Consider the following 22,241-nt stretch of genomic DNA (forward strand, 5'->3'; position numbering starts at 1 on the left):
GGGTCTGGCTAGTCAATGGTTGGGGTCTCCGGTTAGTGTGAACAGAGTCCCCGGCTCTGATGGAGCCAAGACAGCAGGACTCCCCAAGAAGAACCACACTCTCCAGATGACACATGGAGAGGAAGGCACTGCAGCAGCAACAGCCGCCAAGGAGCACAGAGGTGAGCCAGCAAGTAGTTCATAGGCAGTTCAGGTGGACACAAGGGGTCAGTAAAGGCAGTTGGGAAAGTCCCACGATGGAAAGCAACTGCAAATGTCAATCCAAGATGTCTACGAAGGAGCAGAGAGGGGGCTGCATAGCAGCAAACCAAAGTCTGTCCAAGACTACCACTCTATGTCCAGTAAATGATACAAGGATTTAAAGGTTTCTAGGAGCATCGGCACAGTTTCCAGCACACAATGCCACAGAGAAGCAGAAGAGCCTGCCAGTAGGATTCTACCAAGGTAGGTAGAAATTCATATACAAAAGGACAGGGCCTGGCTATCACAGTAGAGTCACTGTCCACAGGAGCAACCATATCTCCAGCAGTCTTCCGGGTGTGTTTTCCAAGAAAGATCTGTTCAACAGCCCCAGGTCTCCCTAGTTATAGACCCACAGTCACACGGGTAACCTTGCTCAACAATCGACAAACATGCTCCATTCAACATTTTAGTACAGCTAATCCTGGATGGCAAGCCACAAACCATACACTCGGGCACATGCACACAGATGCGCACTGAGGCACCTGGGAAACCCTCACCTAAACTGGTCTAGCAATCACACAATGGGTGCTTGTGTAGGCTCTGGACTGAGCTTATGTAGGCAGAAAGGCCTCTCTGGACATTGCTTGTGGTTTATTCTATCAATGTAAAGGCCACAAAGCTTCAGGGGGGGGTAGGCATTTTAAAATACATTAGTTCACCAATGGCTTTCATACACAGCCATTAGGCTAGTAACATGGTTAACAGGCTACAGCATGATGTAACCAAAAAGGAAATGTATAGCTGCTAACTGCCAAACCCACCAACACACTTTCTAGGTCTCAGAAGTCAGACCTAACAGTATTTATTTTCACAAACGGGGGTCTGAAACTCAAAACGAATACAAATGTGTACATATTTACATTAGGTGTTGGGAATTTACAGTTCAGCATAACATGTTTTATATGTTAAGATGTGTTGTAAAAAATAAGTTTGGGCACTAACATTCAACACAAGGAGTATGTTGCTCACCTGGAACTCCTGTTCCGCAGCATTGGTATCTCATGGATTCACATGCTTTGAATATTCCCCGCCGACAGACTGAGAATCCTCTAACATTTTATTACAGCTTGTAATAGAACTTTTAAGCTCACTTTAGCAGCCCATCCTGTCCTTTTGGGTGCATTCTGCGTCAGCCAATGGGACGTTGAGTGACAAGCCTCACCGAGGAGGCCATCTTCTGATTCTAACCCCAGAGCGATGAGAGTGGCGTAATGTAGCCTTGCTCCCTTAGGGGTAGGGAGGTAGATACCAATGTTGTTGAACAGGAGTTCCAGGTAAACAACATACTCCTCCTCCAGCATTGGATCTTTCATGGATTCACATGCTTCGAATAGATTGCCACAGCAGTTAACATTTTGTAATAGTAGATGTCAAAGGAAAAGGCATACTTTATTGAAACAAGCCTCTCTCCTTGTCCCTCCATGCAGTAATGCTTGACGAAGGTGTACGGAACTGCCCAGGTTGCCACGTGGCATATGTCCGACAGGAGAACCCCATGCCCACCGTGGTGCAGAAGACCCCACTGCCCTAGTGGAATGAACATGAACGGGTCTTCTAACGGTGAAATAATGTTTACAAGAACAGTGAGATAGCTTTTATCTTACTTACCTTTTCCTTTGTGGGTCCAGCACACACCACCCTACGTGGAGTGCTGGGGGGTTACATAGTAATTCCTTATCCCACTTCTCATATAACATTTTGTTACACTTACTAACTTGAATGGCTGGTGGCAGTGGTTACTTTTTTACTACTTTTTGTGCAAGGCACTAGCAGGCTGTTTTCTCAGCTTGCATTACAGCACCTACGGGTAACCATTTTTCCAAAATGGCCCCTTTCTTCTTTTTTCGGCCTTTTCGTGTTTGTTAGTTCCTTCTGGGCTTTTACTCTGTAGTTTAAACTTGGTTTGAGTCCTTTGTGTGTTTTGCCTTTGGCGGGTTTCAGCCGTGAAGCCCGCCTAGGCTCCAGTGTGTCTGGGAAGGCAGGAAGTGAGGGAGGAGCCCGAAACTTTAAAGAACTTTGTTTGATGGCATACCTGGCCAAAACCAGTTTCCACTGGGCGGGTGGCTGTCCTAGAGGACAATCCACCCCCCTGTGTGATTGACAGCTGTAGGGCTGTGAATGAATGGGATTTCGCTTAAAAGGCAAGGCATTTGGGACTACAGGCAGAGCCGACCACTGGAACATCATATTTGTATTTTATTTTAATTTATATAGCGCTTTAATCCAAAGCACTTTACAAGAGGAACAAGCAAATACAACAAGCATAACATGACAATTGAATCTAAACCAGAAAACAGTACAAGGAACAATTTACATTCTTGGTAAGGTTAATCGCTAATGGAGAGGGACCAGAGTGAAAGGGGGGTAGGAGGAGTGGGTGGAGGTGGCTTCAGTAGTTAGAGAGGAAGCAAAAGAGATGCTGGTGGGGAGAGTGGAAGAGATGGGATTTTAGAGAAGTGCGAAATTAAGGGTAGGAGGTGATAGAGCGGACGGGGAGGGGTAGGCGGTTCCAATGGAAAGGAGCGAGAAGTTGGAAAGAGCGAAAACGGGAGGGGGCACAGGGTGGAGGAGGAGAGAATGAAATGATCGGCGGAGCGGAGAGAACGAGTATAGAAAGTGAGAAGGGAGGATAGGTAGGGAGGGGCAAGACAATAGAGGGCTTTGAAGACTAGACAGAGGAAGTTAAATGTGAGCTGGGAGTGAAATGGGAGCCAACCTAGTGAGTTAAGAGAAGAGAAGATGGAGTTGTGAGGTAAGCGAAGGCAGAGTGAGCGGCTGGAAGAGTGGTAGATAGATTTGAGGGGGAGAGGTGAGAGGAAGGGAGTCCAAAGAAAAGAGTGGAGCAGTAGAAGAGTCTGGTGAAGATGAGGGAGGAGATTAGGAGCTTGGTAGCATGAAAGGTTAGCAAGGGACATATTTTACAGATGTTGTAGAGGTGGAAGCGGCAAGATCTAGCAGTGAGAGAAATGTGGTGAGAAAGAGAGCTGGGGGTCGATATGGAGACCAAGGTTGCGGGCGTGGGGAGAGAAGGGGTGTTGGGATTGAGGAAAGAGAATGAAAGGAGGAGGGGAGGGAGGAGGAAGAGTGTTGGCGGGGAAGAATAGGAGTTCAGTTTTATCTGCGTTAAGAGTAAGGAAGTGAGAGGACATCCAGGATTTAATAGCAGAGAGGCAAGAAGAAAGCTTATGGTGGATGTCAGGAGAGAAGGCGAGGAAGAGCTGGGTATCATCAACATAGAAATGGTGTGAGACCCCCAAAGGAGGAAATAATGGGAGCAAGGAAGGAAGTATAGAGTTAGAAGTGAAAGGGGTCAAGGACAGAACCTTGGGGAACGCCGTGGTTGAGAGGAAAGATAGGGGAGGAGCAGCCACCCCAAGAGACTGAGAAGGTGCGGTTAGAAAGATGGGAGGAGACCCAATTGAGAGCAGAGTCTTTAAGGCCAAATGAGGAGAGAGAGCTGAGGAGACGAGGGTGGTCAACAGTATCAAAGGCAGCAGAGAGGTCCAGTAGGGTAGGAATGGAGGAATGCTTAGAGTAGCGGGCAGAAAGGTGAGAGTTGAAACCAAGGTGAGAGCGGTTTCCGTGGAGTGAAGAGGACGGAATCCTGATTGTGGGGGGGGAGGGAGGAGGGGAATGGTGGAGATGAAGGTAGAGAGCTGAGAGTAGACAATGCTTTCTAGAAGTTTAGAAAGGAAGAGTAGAAGAGAGATGGGGCGATAGTTAGATGCGAGATGGGGATTAGCAGAAGGTTTTCTGAGAAGGGGGATGATAGTAGCATGCTTAAAAGGAGAGGGGAAGGTGGAAGCGGAGAGACAGGTGTTGAAAAAGGAGGTGAGGTAGGGTAAGAAGAGGGGGTAGATTTTAGGGATGAGGGAGGTAGGTATGGGCTCAGTAGGAGATGCAGTGGGATGAGTTTTAGAAAGGAGGAGGGCAACTTCAGATTGAGTGATAGGGGTAAACGAGGACATGGAAAGGGAGGGGGAGGAGAAGAATAAGAGAGGAGGAGAGGATAGTTTGTCAGAGATTAATGACTTTGTTGAAAAAGAAGGTGGCAAGATCAGAGCCAGAGAGAGGAGGCAATGGAATGATCGAGGGTGGGTGGAGAGAGAAGTCGAGTTAAGGTTTGAAAGATGGGGCGAGGATGAGTGGACTAAGAGTAGAGAAGGTCAGAGAAGTAAGTGTGCTTTGCAGAGTTGAGACAAGAATCATATCCGACGAACAGGACAAGCACAGACGCCAACAGCGCCTTCTAGGACTGTTACGCTCACCTGGTATCCACGGGACCGCACCCAACCCTGATTGGATGATTTGCACTCTCGAACCCTCTCCCGGTGCCTTGGTAAGGCCTCTGGTTAAAGATGGGTCTGCAATATAGGAGAGCTGGATTCAATACCAGATTGTCTTTATGTTTTCCCACCTCCCTTGGCCTCAACTCCTTCCTCCCCCTTGGGCCCTCTCCTCACCTTAATATTGTAAAAGGTGGATTCTCCGTCCTGCTCCTTGTGGCAGGGGCGCGTAGATGTGGGGGGCGAGCAGCGACTAAGTTACTTCACTGGTGCAAGCCCCCCTGTGGGAATCCAGGCCTGCGGCGACTCCGTAGGTTTGCTGCTTTATAGTCTTTATATGCAGTTCTTATGTTCCTCTTAGTTCAAATAATAATGTCTTGCTTCTTTCCTTTTAGGTATGGAAAGGTATTTTGGTGTTGTCATGCAGTTTGAAGATGAGCATGGGCCGGTAGGCGGAAACGCGATGCTGTCCGGTGAGTAATGCCCGATGCGCGGCACTGTTTCGCCTTTTATATTGCTAACCTGGGTCTTTTCTCTCCTTGCAGGTTGCGATGTTACTCTCCGAGCGCCGTAATGTTCCAGCAATGATACTGACCAGGAGATGACAACCCAGGTAAGAATTGTGTTGCTTTCTTCATTCGGGAGGAAACGTGAGTAAACGCTTACTAATGCTGTCTTTCTTTCTCCTCTTTCCAGGTTATGGTATTCCAGGATGCATGAGGTGCCAGATGGTGGACTTCGTACCTTCAGGTGAGTGGAAATGAAGTCGGCGATGGATTGAAGACAGGATACTGTTCCAGGTAAGTTTCGTAGTGTTCTTTCTCTCTCTGCAGGACCTTGGTTTCAGGTAAGCCGGCATCAAAGAACTGGACACGGTGAGCGTTCCGCTGCCACAGCAGAATAATGCAAAGCACGTTCTGCTGTTTGGGTGCGGTTTAAATAGTCTCAGGTAAAGTAGTCCAGGTAAAATAGTCCCAGGCCTGCCACACCTAAAAGTCTAGACTGCATAGCTCAGTTCCTTGTAACTGAGCTATGTGTGTGCCTCCATGTTGGCTGAACCCCCCCCAACCCCCAAGTTAAATAGTCCCAAGTAAATAGTCCCATTCTAACGTTGGTCTTCATGATGGTTATGAGCCTGGCGCCAAAGGCGACAGGACTGACTCCAAGAGAGTCTTGGATGAGGTTTTTAGGGCTTTGACCTGGCCCTAACGGGAAGGCTGACTTGCCAGTGAGGGCCAGGCGCATTGGTTATGACAAGGACAGCAGAAACACCGGTGAAGCCTTGCAGCTGTGCTGACCCCTTTATTTTACTTTTACTTTATTATATTTGTACAGCGCAGCCATAGACCCTTAGGCATAAGGGCGCGTAACAAGACTGGCAACATGAAACACAGAGGGGGGAATAGAACGAGTGGGTCAGGTCAGAGCACAGAACTAGTCAGATAGGAATGAGCAGGAGACACGTCCAATCAAGTTATAAAAACATCCACGTTTTCAACTTTTTTCTGAAAAGATTTAGAGAGGTCAGACTGCATAGCTTGGGAGGGAGCAAGTTCCAAGACTTCGGGGCTGCAGCGAAGAAGGCTCTATTTTCAACCATGTGCGTTCTACACCTAGGCATGACCAGCAGATCTTGATTATTGGACTGAAGGGATCAGCTATTAACCTTTTTAAGGATAATGTTTTGCAAGTACATGGGCATTTAAATGTAATGACCAAAAGGCGAAAGCAAATTCGTGCTTTCACCGGGAGCCAATGCAGAGTTCTTCTTGCCGCTGAGAGATGGTTACGGCGGGAAAGACCAACTAAGACTCGGACTGCTCCATTCTAGACAACTTGGAGTCTGTTGATGTCTGCTTTACGTAGGCCCACCAGTGTACTACTACAATAATCTATCTTAGAACAAATAATGGCTCCCGCTATCGTTGCAGCGTTATCCTGGGAAATAAAAGGTCTCAGGTGCACCAGCAGCTTAACATAATAAACAGCTGTTGAGACAAGGCAACCCACGTGAGTCCTCATATTCAATAGTTGATCAAAAGTAACCCATAGGATTTTTACTTTTGCCTGTGGATATAGTTTTACATCACCAAGCATAAAGCAACAATAGTCAGGGTCCAACTTTGCCAACATCGATGAGGTGCCTACAGTCATCAACTCATTTTTACTTCTATTAAGAGAGAGAGATTATTGGCGTCCATCCAGTTCTCTATCAGAGAGTAGATTCTGTCAAGTTCACCTTCATCTGTGGCATGAGAGCCAGTCTGCGGAATGACACATTGAGTGTTATCCGCATAGTTAGAAAACATGACTGCCTCCTGCTCCAGAAGGGCAAAGAACGGAGCTATGAAGATGTTACAAAAACATGGGGAGATGCAGGCCCCCTGTGGTAACCCAAAGTCGACTGGCACTGGAGAGGTCTCTACCTCCTCCAAAGAAACCCTACTTTGTCTATTGGCTAAAAAGGACCCAATCCATTGAGCTGCGAGTGGTGAAAGATTGATCTCCACCATTCTGGATACCAGAAGGGCGTGGTCAACCAAATCAAAAGCAGCTGACAAATCCAATGATATTAAGAGACAGCGATCCTTTATCCAATCACTCCAAAAGTCTTGATTTCAATTCCAATAATGACGTCTCAGTTCCAAAGCCCCTTTTGAAACCTGATTGATAAAGGTTCAACATGGGGAATTTGTTTCGAAATTTGATTGCATGCAATACGATCAAGGATTTTTAATAAGAACGGTGCATTAGATATGGGCCTATAGTTGAGGGGAACCTCCGGATGAAGGCCAGATTTTTTCAGTATGGGGGTGACCCAGGCTTCTTTTATATCCACTCGAACAGACCCTCTAATAAGGAAGAGTTAACGCATTTGCAGACAGCATCCAGGAGGACGGGGGACAAGATTGAATTATCATTCAAGAGCATGCGTCTCCATTGCACCTGGTAGCTTTCAGCTGTTCTACAACCGTAGCCAGGTCCTCAACCCGGATAGGTGTAAAATTAAACTGGGGAATAGAGGGGCATCTAACAAAAGACTCCTGCCTGACGTCAGTCGGAGTAGATATAAAGCCCGGAGGGGGGGTCTGTACTTCCGCTCTCTATATGGTAGAGGAGAGGCACAGAGGACCCCTGCCAAGATTCTCTACTATTGGTGCATGGTCGAGCAATCAAGGCCTAACTTCTACGGAGGTGATGCAGGCTGGTTCTTAAGTACAGTGTAGTCCCCAAGCACCCACAAAGGCAGGTCCACACACTGTATCGGTTACAACAAAGTCTTTATATAATATTCAAGGTCATGTACACTACCACAATAAATCACTTTGTACTCCGAAAATCAACAATGGTAAATATATACAGTTCTAAAGTGGTACCACTAATGTTATCAGATCTCATTAAAGTTCATACGGTCAGAATGAGACACAGATCAGATAAAAAGGAAACCAGCAGTAGCGAGAGGTAGGAAAGCAAGATGGTTGAACAACTGGCAGAATACTGGTCCCGCTACCTAGACACTGTTCTGTGTGGAGATTCCCCACCCCCCCACCTGGGCAACCTGTAAAGCAAAGATGTATCACAAGCCCAGTCCATATATTGTTCACCCTAGACTTCCCAATAGTTCTGCAACCCCAAAGTACCTGGCGTTGTAGCGTTCCTCGTCGGGGAATCGACAGCCCTTCTTGAGTGCCCTCCCTTTCAGGCGGGATTCACGGGTCGAACGTCCGTCGGAGAACAGGTCGAGCTACGACTGAAGTGGCCGCGTCGTTCCTAGCGGTACTCGTTGACGGGGAAGCGTAAACGTCCTGCAAGGAAGAGGCGTTCGGGGTACCTCGGTGTCGATAGTTCTGGACCGCAAAGAGTTTGAAGAACTGTGGCCCAGCAAGGGCGTCGAGTCGTCAGCGTCTCTGTGGTCTTTGGGTGGCGGGACACCCACCGGTGGATACTCCTCGGCGCGTCAACCGTCAGGCCTTTTCCAGCAGGATACAGCAGCGACGATGCGGACGAGAGCGTCCTTGGATTCGAAAGTTCTTAAGCAAAACGGGAGCACAGCGGCTACGGTCGGCGACGGCGGTCGTCGACAGTGGCGGACAACAGTCCGGGCGCTTCTCCTTGGAGTTCTGCAGCAGTCCCAGTATCGGGTCGGCAGCCTGTCGAAGGTCTGTCTACCAGGGAGCTTAGGTAAATATCAGCTGGTGCACGATGGTCCCTCGTAGCTCGGGAAGAGGGCGGCTTACCAGGTCCTCTCTGGGTCAGTCCTTGGGGGCACAGCAGCTTTCAGATTGTGAAGGAGAGCAACAGCAATTCTTCTCGTCCAGCAGGGCTTCAAGGTCAAGCTTCAGTTACTCGTCGTAGTGGACTTCAGCTTCTGAACACGATTCCTAGCAGTGAAAGGTCCCCAGATATACTGTTGATCTGCCATTCATTCCGCTGGGTCACACTCAAGCACCCAATCACGACTAAGGGCATTCATGCAGGCAGGCAGCTAATCAGGCACACAGTGCATTCAGGCCATTCACTTCTCTCCAGACACTCACAACAAGTTATGTGTATTGGGACAAGTACTGAGGCATTCAACACTGCACACTGCATTCATACCGGTTTCGGGCAGGGCTATCTCAGCCATTGTGTCAAACACCAGATACTAGACACCCATAATATAGAATGGGTATTCGTCACACACTCCATTCACCCAGGTCCCACCCACAGGCGTACCCACAACATACGGTCGTTGAGAAGGCTCCAGCCGGTCTGGTCGGCACTTACCCACACTACCATATATGGAACTTCCACCCAACAGCCAGTCAGGGGAAAGGGACAGAGGCAGGGCTTCCCGGGACTACGGGAAGATCAAGGTAACAGGTGATGGAAGGCAAGAGGCCATGCGGCCATTTTGTCTCCATCAGGAATCTACCGATTCCAATGACAGGGCCTGGGCATCCCAAAATGGAGGACGCCCAGGGCACCAGTCACTTCAGTACGGAGCCGCCATCAGCCCATACCCTGCTCTGTGGGTCACACACAGGTGCCCAAAAAAACATACACTAGGGGCACAGGGTTGCACCCCTACTCATGGGTGCCATAAGGGTATCCCATGGGTCTGTTCACCAAACCAAAAGAGAGCTGCACCGCCAGGGGTCCCACATGAACTCCTGCACAGAAAACACGACAGAACACACGATAATAAGCAGTAAAGGACAAGGATACAGAGGCCCTGTCCCTCCGATGCATTTCCAGCATCACAGTAGACAAGCAGGTTTATTTTTTAATATTTTGAAACTATGTCCAACCTGATGCCGCTAAGCTTATTTTGCATCGCGTCTTGAATTTTTTGACACCAGGATGCATCCTTAATAAAGGATTTAGCTAACGGAGGGGAAATGTTCTCTTGTTCCTTCTACGCGGTTTTAGTTTCGACAGGGAAGATCTGTGCAGGACGACTTCCTCCCTTGGGCGGGTGGGACCAACTAGCCTTGAGACCTGCTTAATTTTGGCGCATTCTCTGACTTTCTGTGACTTTCCTAGGCTGCAGAATCCCAATGCCCGGGCACCCTTGACCATTATCGAGTGTATCGTCTTGCAGAGATCGAATACGCCCAAAACTTCGTGGGCACCTTCAAGGACCTCCAGAAGCAGGAATTTGTTGTCCAGAGTCCCCTCACCAGAGTCCAGGACTGAGGAACCAAGAAACCCCAACCAGAGCTATTCATTTCTCTTTTACACTGAGAAAAAGACACCAAAACCACAGAGCCACTGTATCGTGTGGAATCCATTGCTGCTAAGTCCCTCTCTAGAGGGCTACTGCAGAAGCCCACCAGCCATCCTCCCTTTCGTCACCACGACCAAGAACAAGGGTCTGCATCACTGCATCAGGAAGGCATCCAGCTGGAACCTCTTCTTCAATTACCAGTTACTGTGGGGTTTGAAGTATAACTATATTTCACTATGTGTAGTGCTCCCTTGCTTGGGCAGTACTATTTTAACCCCACCAGGGTTGCCCTCGACTCACAGGTGCAGGCCTGCCAGCTTGTGCTCCATCAAGTGGGCTCACCTTCAGCTGCAGTGATTTTCCAAAGAACTCCTGATTGTTTGATAACATTTATGTAAGAAAAGCTGCATCACCACTGGAACTGTCCCATTAACTTTGACTGTCCCGGTTTACTAAAGCCTCCTCTTCGGAACCCTATTGGCTTTGGTGGTGGGTGTTCCCTTACAGATTTTAATTGTTGACACTGTTATTGCTAGGATAAAAGACTGCCTACATCCCTCTGGGAGAAACTAACTATTGAACCAGTTGAAAGTGTGTTCTACTTGAACTCTAACCAGATTCCTTCCCAATCTCAATATTGTAATGGTGAACAGAAATAAGTGCTAATACTGACCTTGATTGATGTCACTCTGTGTGCTGGAACATGTTTAGCATAGAAAATAATTACTCGCCTGCATCATTGGTTCTTGGTTAAATTAATGCCATCTTCCATTGAATGTTACTATTAGTTGCTGCTTTTTAAAGAATGCCTAATTTGCCTTGTGTATATATAAATAAATAATGTGATATAACTAAGGGTGTAAGGGTTTACTTGGTGCCTTGTGTCTAATCATTTCATTGTGCTACTCTACAGCTCACATGACCCCCTTCTAAGATAAGCCTGGCTGCTCAATCACTCTACCAACGTGTGTAGTACAGGCCTATATTAAGAGTTGGGTGTGCCTAATACCAAGAGATAAGCCTTGTGAAGTCCCACACCAGTTGGACTTTACAAAATCTTACCTAACATGGTGCTCGTACTAACCAATCCTCGAGATATGGATATATATCTATGCTTTACATTTATTCTCCAAGCAGCCGTATAATGCTGATTCCGAGAAGGGTTTCTTCACGAGCAACAGCTCTTCTTCCCAAACATGGTCCAGAATGGGAGTTGACATTACTGCCTTTGTGCGCTTGTGCTTTAAATCGAACAGGAAACAATCTTTTTTTCTGCTCCGATGGTATTAGGCCAAATTCATCACAAGCCTTTAGCACTGTATTGTGCAATGCTGCTATGACATCAGGTGAAGACTGACGCAACGGTTCTTCTGAGTCTTGGTCTTTGCAGTGAGGTTGTACGCCTGGTGGGTGTATTATCTCTTGTTTCATTGACCTGGCCCATCGCTGTTCTGTCAGACTTGCAGGGAAGGGCCTTGTGCGTCATCAGATGCCTGTGGGTGGGGTTGGTTTACTGGTAGCCTAGTATCCAGTTGTTGAAGTAGAGACTGGAGAGTAGATAAAAGCTGTAACGATAACGGGGACTGTGGGTTGAGTATCAGTTTTGTTGGCTATGAAGGGGCAGTCAGGGCCGCTGGTGTTGGTACCCGTAACTCCTGCAACCATGGTACCACAGTTTCTTCCTGTGGCCAATATTGGTCTCCCTCAAATGACTGGGTGAGTACCCCTGTTCAAATTCTGAATGTATACGGTGCTCCAGTATCTGATCTGGAAGAATTGACAGATAGGAGACGGGGCTGGGCCTTTGGATGCTTTAGGCTGATCAGTGTCTCCCTCAAATGGTTGAGGCGAAGATGGTTCCCGACTTCCTGCTATTGTGGCTTGGTCGTCTAAGACATTGGGCGAGTGCAGGGGCCTGACAGGTATTTTAAGGACTATCGGGCTTGGTTGTACAGGTGAAGAGTCTCCTATGGATCTTGTTCCTTTCTTTCTGGTACGTGTTTGCCTCCAGACCTGTGTTTGTGTCTTAATCTTTCCAATGTTTCTTCAGTTTTCTTGATTTTTGATATTTTCTGCGTTCCTGCGGAATAGAGCGCTTTAATTTCCTTATTTCCATTTCCCCCTCCACCCTGTGTTGACAGCACAGACAGGAAATGTGTAGGCAACTTTCCATGTACAGTCAATGCTGCTGCAACGTTGTTTGTCTTTCCATGGACACTAACGTCGTCGGGGAAGCAGCTGACGCTGCTTACAAGGTCTTCCAAGGGATGGGGGTCGTTGAAGGGGTGTTGACGATATAGTTTGCCAACAATGATTTTGCTTATTTTCCCATTGGTTTAATGGTCATTTGATATTTTTTGTATATTTTAGATATTATTTGTATCATGCTCATACACAGGTGTTTCAGAGCGCGACAGAGGAGGGGGAACAAGGGAGAACAAAAACAACGATCTTACTAGGCCCAGTTAGATTGAGAACTGTAAGGACATGTATAGCATTTTTGCCAGCATATAATAGCATTTTGCCAGCATATAATATAGCATTTTCTTTGCCAGTATATAATATATAGCGTTATTGCTAGCATACAAAGTACACAGCCAGGCCTAGTTTGAAACTGCAGATATTCAGAGGACACACAGTAAAACTTAGTGTGCTGCCATGTTCAAATAACGAGGTGCACAATATATACTTCATGTGTGAAGACCACATTAGAATACATAACTGACTAACATTACTAACCTAACTAAAGTACTAAGTGCTCATTTCTAACATGCTAACGTAGTCTTCTATGCAAGATGAGGTACAGTACATGTGTTGGGTGCACTGTTTAAAATTCATTTTTACATGAGAAAATGAGCACTAGCATTTTCTTCAGCTTGTGGAGAACAGAAAATATGCAAGTTGCAGGCAGGAAACAAAACAGTTACTCTGGACATGAAGATGTCATTGTTCTAAAAGCAATGGCTGGCACAGAGCACATTCTTTTTATTATGATTAGTAGAAATTGTAGGCAGACAAGCCACGTCAATAAAGGGCTGAGTTAAAGTTTTCCTAAGAAAGAGAAAGGAGGAGGGTTGGCAATTCAGGGGTGGGTTCAGGAGATAGATGGACGGGGCTGTCTCAAGGGGGTCGAGCGCTGACTGAATTTAATCAGTTGGTGCTCCCCCACACAAATTTACGGAGGATTTTTGCGCTGACACTGGGACTGCAAACGACAGCGAGGTCGTGCGGGAATCTCAGATTACTGGCCTTGGTAAGAGATTTGTGCCAAGTGAGGAACAGATTGTAAGCCGTACGTGTGTGTGGCTAAGATTTATTGCAGTGTAGAGAGGTTAGAGATATTATATGTGTATTGTTCTCTATATTCAAAGTGTGGGAACATTAATTCATGTCTGCAAAATAACTGCTTGTTCTGTTTGTTCTTTTATATTGCAGATGATGCGGTAAATAACATGGTAAGATTTGGTGACTTGTAAATGGCATGCAATACAAAATGTATATAAAAACAATTGAGACTTTTGTGTCATTCATGCATCTGTGAATCATTTATATGAGTGAAGCACAGAGGGGAGGTTTATATCAGTGCAGTAGTGCATTTACCAATTTACCACTATAATTGAAATAGCAAATAAGAGAAAGTCAGTATTGAATATCTACAAGGTAATGATTTGTGTGCAATGTATGAGTGTGTCCTTCCTTGCATGCTGATGGGAAGTGGTGTCTAATCTGACACATAGATTACTGGATGTATATAAGCCAGTAATGCCAGCCACAAACTATAGGTGGCGCCTTGAATAAATGAATTGGGTTCTCAGGTGTGTTAGAAGTCTGGGGCTTTCTAATAGAAAGGAAAGGTTTGTTTTATGATGGGGTTATAGTATAAAAAAGAAACCATGCTCACCACTATAGCACAGGAATAAGATAATTCTAAAAATACTGCAAAGCAAGATACCACTAAAATTACCACCAATACAAGCTAACAAGGTATGGTCACTAAAATAGTGTGATACCAGACCCACTCTAAATGTAAGACTAATTTACCACCAAATTACCGCCAATATTTTTACAGTAGGAAAATACCGCCAAATCCCGAATTTACCCCAACAAGACAAAATCTCCTACAGAACGTGCAAGTGCAGAGGAGAGGGAAGGGGGGAAAGTGCAGGAGGGAGGGGACAAAGTAGAAAGTGCTAAGCAAGGGAAAGTAATAAAGTGGTAATGCAGCCAGCAAGTGGCAAGTGCTTGGTTTAAGGTGTAGACAGAGGGTGTCTGATAAGTACGGAAAAATGGGGGGTGGGGAATGTCGGGTTACAGATACAGACCCAAGTGCAAGGGTTGCCAGGAGGCAGTGCGGGTGTGTAGCAAGGTGAGCAAGTACCTGGGCCTGAAATCAGAGGGTAACCAGGTGCACAATGCTGAAGCAGAACAGATCAACAGGGGAAAAGAGAAGCGTAGGCAGAAGCAAAGAGGAAGGTCTTGAGGTGCTTCCGGAACCGGAGATGTTATCCTCAAGCTTGAGAGTGGCAGGGAGGCTGTTCCAGAGAGAGGCCCCAGCGGAAGACAGTTCTACCCACAGATCGTTTCTTTGAGAAACAACAGACCCTGAGAGAGTTAGAGGTAGAGGAATGAAGTGTTTGAGAGGGAAGGTGTTTACGGAGGGAAAGTTGAAGGTATTCTGGACCTAGGCCCCAGAAGGCCTTGTGGACAATGCAAAGGGTCTTGAAATTAATCCTTGCAGCCAATGAAGAGATTTCAGGGCTGGAGAGATACGATCCTAGGGCTTGCGGCCAAGGACAAGTCTTGCAGTCTTGTTCTGGATGAGTTGCAAAGGGCAGAGAGCAGAAGCAGGAAGATTTAGAAAGAGGTAGTTGCATTAATCCAACCTAGAGAGAACCAGAGCTCTAGAGACAGTGAGCTTCTGGGACAAGGAGAGGAAAGGCAGAATACCTCTGAGGAGGTGCAGTTGGAAGTTTGACTTTTTGAGACATCAGAGATGTGGGCAGAAAAGGAAAGTGCTGAGTCGAAGATGACCCTGAGGTTCTTAGCCTCGCAGGTGGGGGTAGGGGAAGGGCCAAGGGAGGCCAGCCAAAGGGTGACAGGAAAGGAGGGTGAAGGTGTGCGATGATGAGCATCTCAGCCTTGCTGGCATTCAGGCAGAGATCATTAGCGGCATACCAATCTTGAATGGCAGACAGGTAATCAGAGATGAGAGAAGGAGAAGAGGTGGCCGAGGGAAGCCTGAAAATGAGTTGAGTGTCATCCGTATAGTACTGAAAATTGGGGCAGAAAACGGCAATGCGATGGGCGAGAGTTGCCAGGTATTGGTTGAACAGCCAGGGTGAAAGATCAGGCCCCTGGGGACACCACAGGTAGAGAGGGAGATAGAGGAAAGGAAGGACCCAAGTTGTACCAGGGAAGGTCGATCAGAGAGGAACGAGGTCAGCCTGGCCAGAGCCTGATCAGTGATACCCAGGTTGTCATGGAGATTGTTGAGCAGGATGGTATGGTTGACCGTGCCGAAGGCAGAAGAGAGCTCGAGTACGATGAGGACAGGGGGGATTTTAAGTCAAGGTTGGAGAGTAGATCTTCACGGATGTTCAGGAGAGCAGTTTACATGCTTCTGGCAGCTCTAGAGCCAGACTGATGGTCGTGGAGACAGCCAACAGAATCAGAGTGAAGATTAAGCTGCGAGATGGCCAGCTTTATGAGGCGATAATTGGTCGGGCTGTGGGTTGAGAAAAGGGTGCACAAGAGAGTGCTTCAGAGGGGAGGAGAAGGCTTCGGCGCAAGAGGCTGTAGAAATCTGCCATTTGACTATGATGCTGTAACAGCCATCGACGATAAGTGTGTCGTGGACAATCATGGTGCAGTCGACAGTGGTTTTCAGACGACGGTGAGGATCGTTGCGCTTGTTGACGGAGTGCTGCTAGTGGATTCCGATATAGCTCTCGTCCTTGACGGGTCTCCATCGGCAAGGTCGTCGACGGATGGAATACTCTGCTTTTCCTCCCTTTTTCCTTTTAAAAGTAGCAGTAGAAGACATTCTCTCCTCTGACCTGGCCTTTATGGGTTTTTGGCCTGTCTGATTTGTCCTCCAACACACTTCTAGAAGATTCAGCCTCTGAAGGGAGGTACATGCCCTCATTCAGCAACGGGCTAGTCTCCTTTTACTATCCTTAAGGGTTTTTGTGCTAAAAATGGTAAAAATTTCACAATCCTCCTGGATGCGAGTTGGATATAGACAGTGTACGCATTCAGCATGCTTGTCTCCCTCATATACATTTTTAATTCCACATGACTTGAAAAGAGCTTTCCGTTTTTCTTCCATATTTGAAATTTAAGAGCACTTATCGGTTTGTTTTCATGTAGTTGAGAAGAGATATGTTGGTTTCTGGCCTTTTTTCTCCAGGAGAGAAAGCCTTGACCACGATGTGTGGTTAGAATCTGCAGATTGCCTCCTGGGTGGGGTTTGTCATTCGACTCCCCATTGGCTGACGCAGAATGCACCCAAAAAGCCTACTAAAGTGAGCCTAAAAGCTCTATTATATGCTATAATAAAATGTTAGAGGATTCCCAGTCGGTGGGGAAAATTCAAAGCATGTGCATCCATGAAAGATCCGATGCTAGAGAATACTTTGGAGAATAACATATGCATTTAAATTACTGCACTCCTTTTACCACTCATGGTTTTTTGATCGTATAGTGATGCAGCTGAACAATTCTACATAATGCAGGAACCTTAACAAATGGCAAATCAAATACCTTCTGGTTTTCAACCACTTTATGGATGTAGATGGTGGCCTGAGCATACTCGCGCATGTCCCTCTGCTGCTGACAGAGCAACCCTTCTCTGCATTCTGGGCACAGCTCTGAAAACATAGGACAAGAAAGCATGAATTAAGACTCCAAAGTCTTTAAATTGGCAAAAGTTAGGACTTGGCACTTTTAAAGATGATTTGTTCCTGGCCTGCATGCATTGAGCCCTCATTGTGAATCCAGTTGAAAGGGAGGTTTTTCTGAACACCTCTGGTGAGACATTCAGAGAGACCAACCTGTAGATTGTGTGTCTGCAGTGGTTATCACCAACTTACTCCAAACTTACTCCAAACATTTTACACTTCTGAAGGGTGAGGGCTGGGATCAAGGTACAGTTAGCCTTACATAATCACATAACACAATAATGCACACAGTCGATGCTGAAAAAAGTAATCTCTTATAAAGTCATTAAGGGGTTACGAATAGTATAGTTTAACAGAAAAACATGTACAGAAAGGACACATGCCTAAAACTAGTAGAATATGATAGATACACAATACCACCATCTGAGCTGATTAAGAAGGCTTAAACAGAATGTGTTGCAGTGATTTGTCAAACAATAGATTAATCAAAATGTAGTGAAGGCTAGTATAAATCAAGGACCATATGGGACGCAAATGCACACTGATGTTTAACAAGTAATTGCATCTGGTACTTTTATAAAGTTTGTCCTCAGGGTTTAACAGGACCAACCCAATAGTTCTCTTGCAGTTAGGGAAAAAGTAAGCAGCTTTTGCTTACATGGTCACTGGCAGGAATATGGCAGCCATCCACCTGGTTAGTCTTGGGGACCCCAACGGAAGAAAAGCAGGCCCAGGCTCAATGACCAGGACCTGTTTAAGGATGGCTACAGAATGGAAACACAGGCCCAAGACAAAAGATTGTTATGGGCCAAGGGACCCCAAAAGGATATCAGACAGTGCCCAAGGGATTGAGAGAACAGAATGTGCAACCAGTTGGGAATCATAGGTGGCAGAGGCTGAGGAATGCTGCAGACAAGGTCTCCCAGAAAGTCAGGGTTGGGTCTGGCTAGACAGTGTTCAGAATTCCATTTCGGTTAACAGAGTCCCATACGTTGCCAGAGGTAGAACCACATGACGCACAAGGAAGGGGGACCTCTTCAAGACAACAAATCCAAGAAGGGCATAGCAGTAGCAAAGGAAGTCACAAGGGGGACGCATAAAGGCAGATCCCAGGTGCTACAGTGATGAAAAAGGCTCTGCACAGCCAAGACAATGGTTGTCCAAAGAACAGCTGCACGAGGATCGTGCCCCACAATGCATCAGAGGATTTGAAGAGCAGCAGAAAGCCGTTCTGTTCCAGCCAGGTAACATGGGCCCAGACCTTTGTCCAGCGAGGAACACAAGGACAGGATGGATTCAGGAGGGCTCCACAGGCAACAAGCACAGAGTGTCCAGCGGTTGGGACAGTTGCAGCTTGAGGGGGATGCTTGCTGTCAAGTATCTGAAGTCAAGAGAGGCAAAGAGGTTCAGAAGGACAATGAGGGGCACGGCCAACATAGTAGCAGCAAGGTCCTCAGACATCCCATTTCTTACACACACAATTCTGCACACCAGCCTACAACCTTGTAGCATTCATCTAATCAGGATTGGCAAACCAAACTTCATACACATCGGCACACCCACAAAGATATGGAGCAGGGTGTTTGGAAGACCCACTTATAGTTTAAACTTAAATCCATTCACACAATGATTGGTTCAGAGCCTACACAGGGATAAAGGCCATTTATTCTGGCCCGAAAAAGAAAAGGCCACAAAACAATTGTAGAATTTTTAAAAGGCATTGGTAGCCCCAGGGCATTTGGATACCAACACAGTACAAATAATACAGGATGGTATAGCCACAAACAAAACATGCATCTCCTCCAACCTACTCTACCCCAAAATCACAATTTCTGGGTGTGAAAATAACCAAGGGACATAATGGGGTGCTCAAGTCACAGACACACACCCCTGCCCCCTCCTGTTGGCCATAAGACCTGAGACCAGCACAACAAAAAGGAGTTACTACTTCAGGGGGACTTCTGTAATAGTCACTCTGGTAGAAAAGTAAAGTCTAAAAACCATTCAAGAAGTGTACGAGACTCAGAGAAATAGCAGAAGGAAGCCAAAAAATTGAATTTTTGTTCATTCAAAAGGCTTTTATTCGACACGATCCCGAATGAGTGCAAAGATCCAACAGACTGCCGGTCATATAGACCAATCTCTCTCCTGAATGTGGACGCTAAACTGTTCACCAGGATCATAGCCACGAGACTAGACAGCCATATGCCGGTACTCATCCACTCCGACCAGGTGGGCTTCATACAGGGGAGGCAGGGGGCGGTCACCCTCCAAAAGACCCTGCATCTGATGAGGGAAGCGGCCCCGAAGGGAGACAACCCTGTCTTGCTGGCCATCGATGGCGTTCGACGGGGTGGACTGGGAGTTTCTACATGGAGTCCTTGTCAAACTGGGCTTTGGCAAGGGAATCAGGCGAGCCATTAAGGCCTTATAGACAGACCCCTCGGCTAGAGTCACAGTGAATGGTCGCCTTTCACAAACATTCAGCCTTTAAAGGGGGACGAGGCAGGGCTGCCCCCTCTCCCCAATCCTGTTCGCCATGACCATGTAAATACTCGCGGAGTACATCAGATGTTCCCCGATGGTCAGCGGTATTCCTGTTGGAGGTTGGACCTTCAAGCTCGGCCTCTATGCAGATGACATACTGCTCCACCTGAGGGAGCCTACTAGCTCGGTCCCGGCGGCCGTTCGGGTTATTGAACGGTTCGGCCAATTCTCAGGCTTCAGGATGAACATAGGGAAGTCAATGATCTTCCCCTTTGCCCCAGACGCAGACAGGGACCTCACAGAGCTGTCCCCCCTGGGGTTCCAAATTCGCACCGAAGGGATTAAATACCTGGGGATCAAAATCGTCCGGCCCCACGAAGATCTAAGCCAGGCAAATTACCCCCCGCTGTTTGACAACTTATTTAAAGATATGGAGACATGGGGTAAGGGGCAAATCTCGTGGATGGGAAGGATAAACGCGGTAAAGATGAATCTTCTCCCCAGGGTCCTGTACGTTTTCCAGATGCTCCCTTTGGAAGCCCCACTTCTTAAAGAAGCCAAAAAACGTATAACGAGATTCATATGGCAAGGCCAGAGACCCAGAATAGGTTACGAAACACTCACCCTCCCCAAGGATAGAGGGGGGGTCGGCCTCCCAGACTCACGAACTTACCACAGAGCAGCCCAGCTCAGAACCCTGGCCCCCCACCTCAGAGAGGAACCCAACAAACAATGGGTCTTTCTCGAAAACTCCCTCCTGAGCCCGGTCACAGTGGGTGAGTGGTTATGGGTCCCGATGAAAAAGCTGCCCAGGAGAATCAGAAATCACCCAATACTATTAACAATGTGGAAGGCGTTGGAGGGTAAGGGACACGGTGAGAAGGTGACCACTTGGCCCTCCCCCATGAGTCACATCTGGTCCACACCAGTTTTAGAAGAAATCCCAGGCCATGAACACTATCAGCCCTGGTTTGACGCGGGCCTATGCAGAGTTGGTCAGTTGGTCAGGGAGGAGTCCTTTATAAGCATCCAGGAGCTTGAAGAATCCTTGGGAATAGGTAGGCTCTCCCCACTCCTCTACCTGAGACTCAAGGGAATCCTAATGAAACCAAAACTAAAGCCCAAATTACAAAGAAAACTCACCCCAGTTGAAAAAATCTTAGATACCCATGTAGAAATGAGAGGCCTCATCTCACTCCTTTACTCTGCCCTTTTAACCTCCCGGGAGGGAACCACCAAAAGCCTCAGGGGAAATGGGAAAGAGACTTGGGTTGTAGGATCGGAGACGGTCTCTGGGGGCGACTCTGTAGTAGATCATTTAAGACCTCAATCTCCTGCAAATACAAAACCCATGTTGTCAAACTCCTGCACAGATGGCAGTATGACCCGATCACACTTTCTAGGATGTTCCCAGACGTAATTCCCCCTTTGCTGGCACGGATGTGGGGAAAGGGCAAACTATTGGCACATGTGGTGGACATGCAGGAAGGTCCAAACTTACTGGGCCGAAGTCCTTAGCTGGCTGAAAGAGGCGGGAGAAGGTGTGCTCCCGCTGGACCCGATATTGATACTGTTTGGCCTGCAGCATAAGGATGACCACTGGGAAAAATTACCGGAACTCTCGCACTCCCTAATGTTGGCAGCCAGAGCGGCCCGCGCTAGAACGTGGAAGAGGCCCGCCCTCCCCTCGAAGAAAGAATGGGTGATGATTGCCAAAGACATATTCCTAATGGAAAGACTTACTGCGGCTTTACATGGTTCAAGTACCCAAATAGAGACAGACTGGCTGCAATTTCAAGAGGTGTTTGGCAATACATAGGCCACGTCCTGAGACCCTCAAGCGTCCTTGGCCCGGCCCAAAAACAAGCCCCGACATGGAACGAATGGCCTTGGAACCTGGAAAGCCGGTCGACCACCGGCGGAGAAAACCCAGATTGACGCTGCCCCATGCCGCATCATTTCTATAAGTAGACAGCAGAGCTCGAGATACTGTGTGGGATGGGTGGGAGGGGAACAAACGCAGGGAATAATGGCTTATAGTTTGATTTGTTGAGGGCGATTGCCCACATCTTGTAATTTGCGTACCTATGCTGTTTTCCAAAAATCAATAAAAATTGAATTAAAAAAAAAAATACATAGTGCGAGTACTACTAGTGCCAGATACATCTTTAAAATGCACCACTTTGTTCAATCCGGTTTGGCAATTCAGTAGTCATGGCTCTGTGCTTCGTTCCTTTAACTTGATAGCCCTCACCCTCCAGGCTTGAGATAGATAGGTAGCCACACAGTACACTACTTTAATTTCATCACATTTCTTAAAAAGTGGAGTGCTGCGTTTACGTTGTGGATGCCATTTCTAGTCAGTAACGGAATTAAGAGCCTTTGTCTAATAACCTGGTAACCATCACAGAAAAAAAGAAAATACGGCAGCGACTCCTCCGCTGACAGGCACACATGGCACAAACCGTTTCCAAATGGGACCCAATTCTTTGCAACACCTGCCAGATTCAAGTTAGACACTCTGTACCTTATATACAGATTACGAGAAGACTGAGGCCTAACCATGTCCAGTTAGTTTTCAAACCTCAGACGTGTCTTGTTAGCCAAATAGAGGGG

The 22,241-nt window shown here is 47.1% G+C and overlaps 1 protein-coding gene across 1 annotated transcript in view; it reads right to left on the reverse strand.

Annotated features, from left to right (window-relative positions):
* The window catches only part of USP48 (ubiquitin specific peptidase 48), a 1,688,863-nt gene that overhangs the window by 310,552 nt on the left and 1,356,070 nt on the right, over positions 1-22,241 (reverse strand). Inside the window, exon 21 of the mRNA XM_069610955.1 lies at positions 17,002-17,108. Coding sequence (XP_069467056.1) covers positions 17,002-17,108 — 107 coding nt within the window. The remainder of the gene's footprint in view (positions 1-17,001; positions 17,109-22,241) is intronic.

This window comes from Ambystoma mexicanum, chromosome 8 (assembly GCF_040938575.1).
Source record: "Ambystoma mexicanum isolate Mex_15411 chromosome 8, UKY_AmexF1_1, whole genome shotgun sequence".
NCBI classification, from domain to species: Eukaryota; Metazoa; Chordata; class Amphibia; order Caudata; family Ambystomatidae; genus Ambystoma; species Ambystoma mexicanum.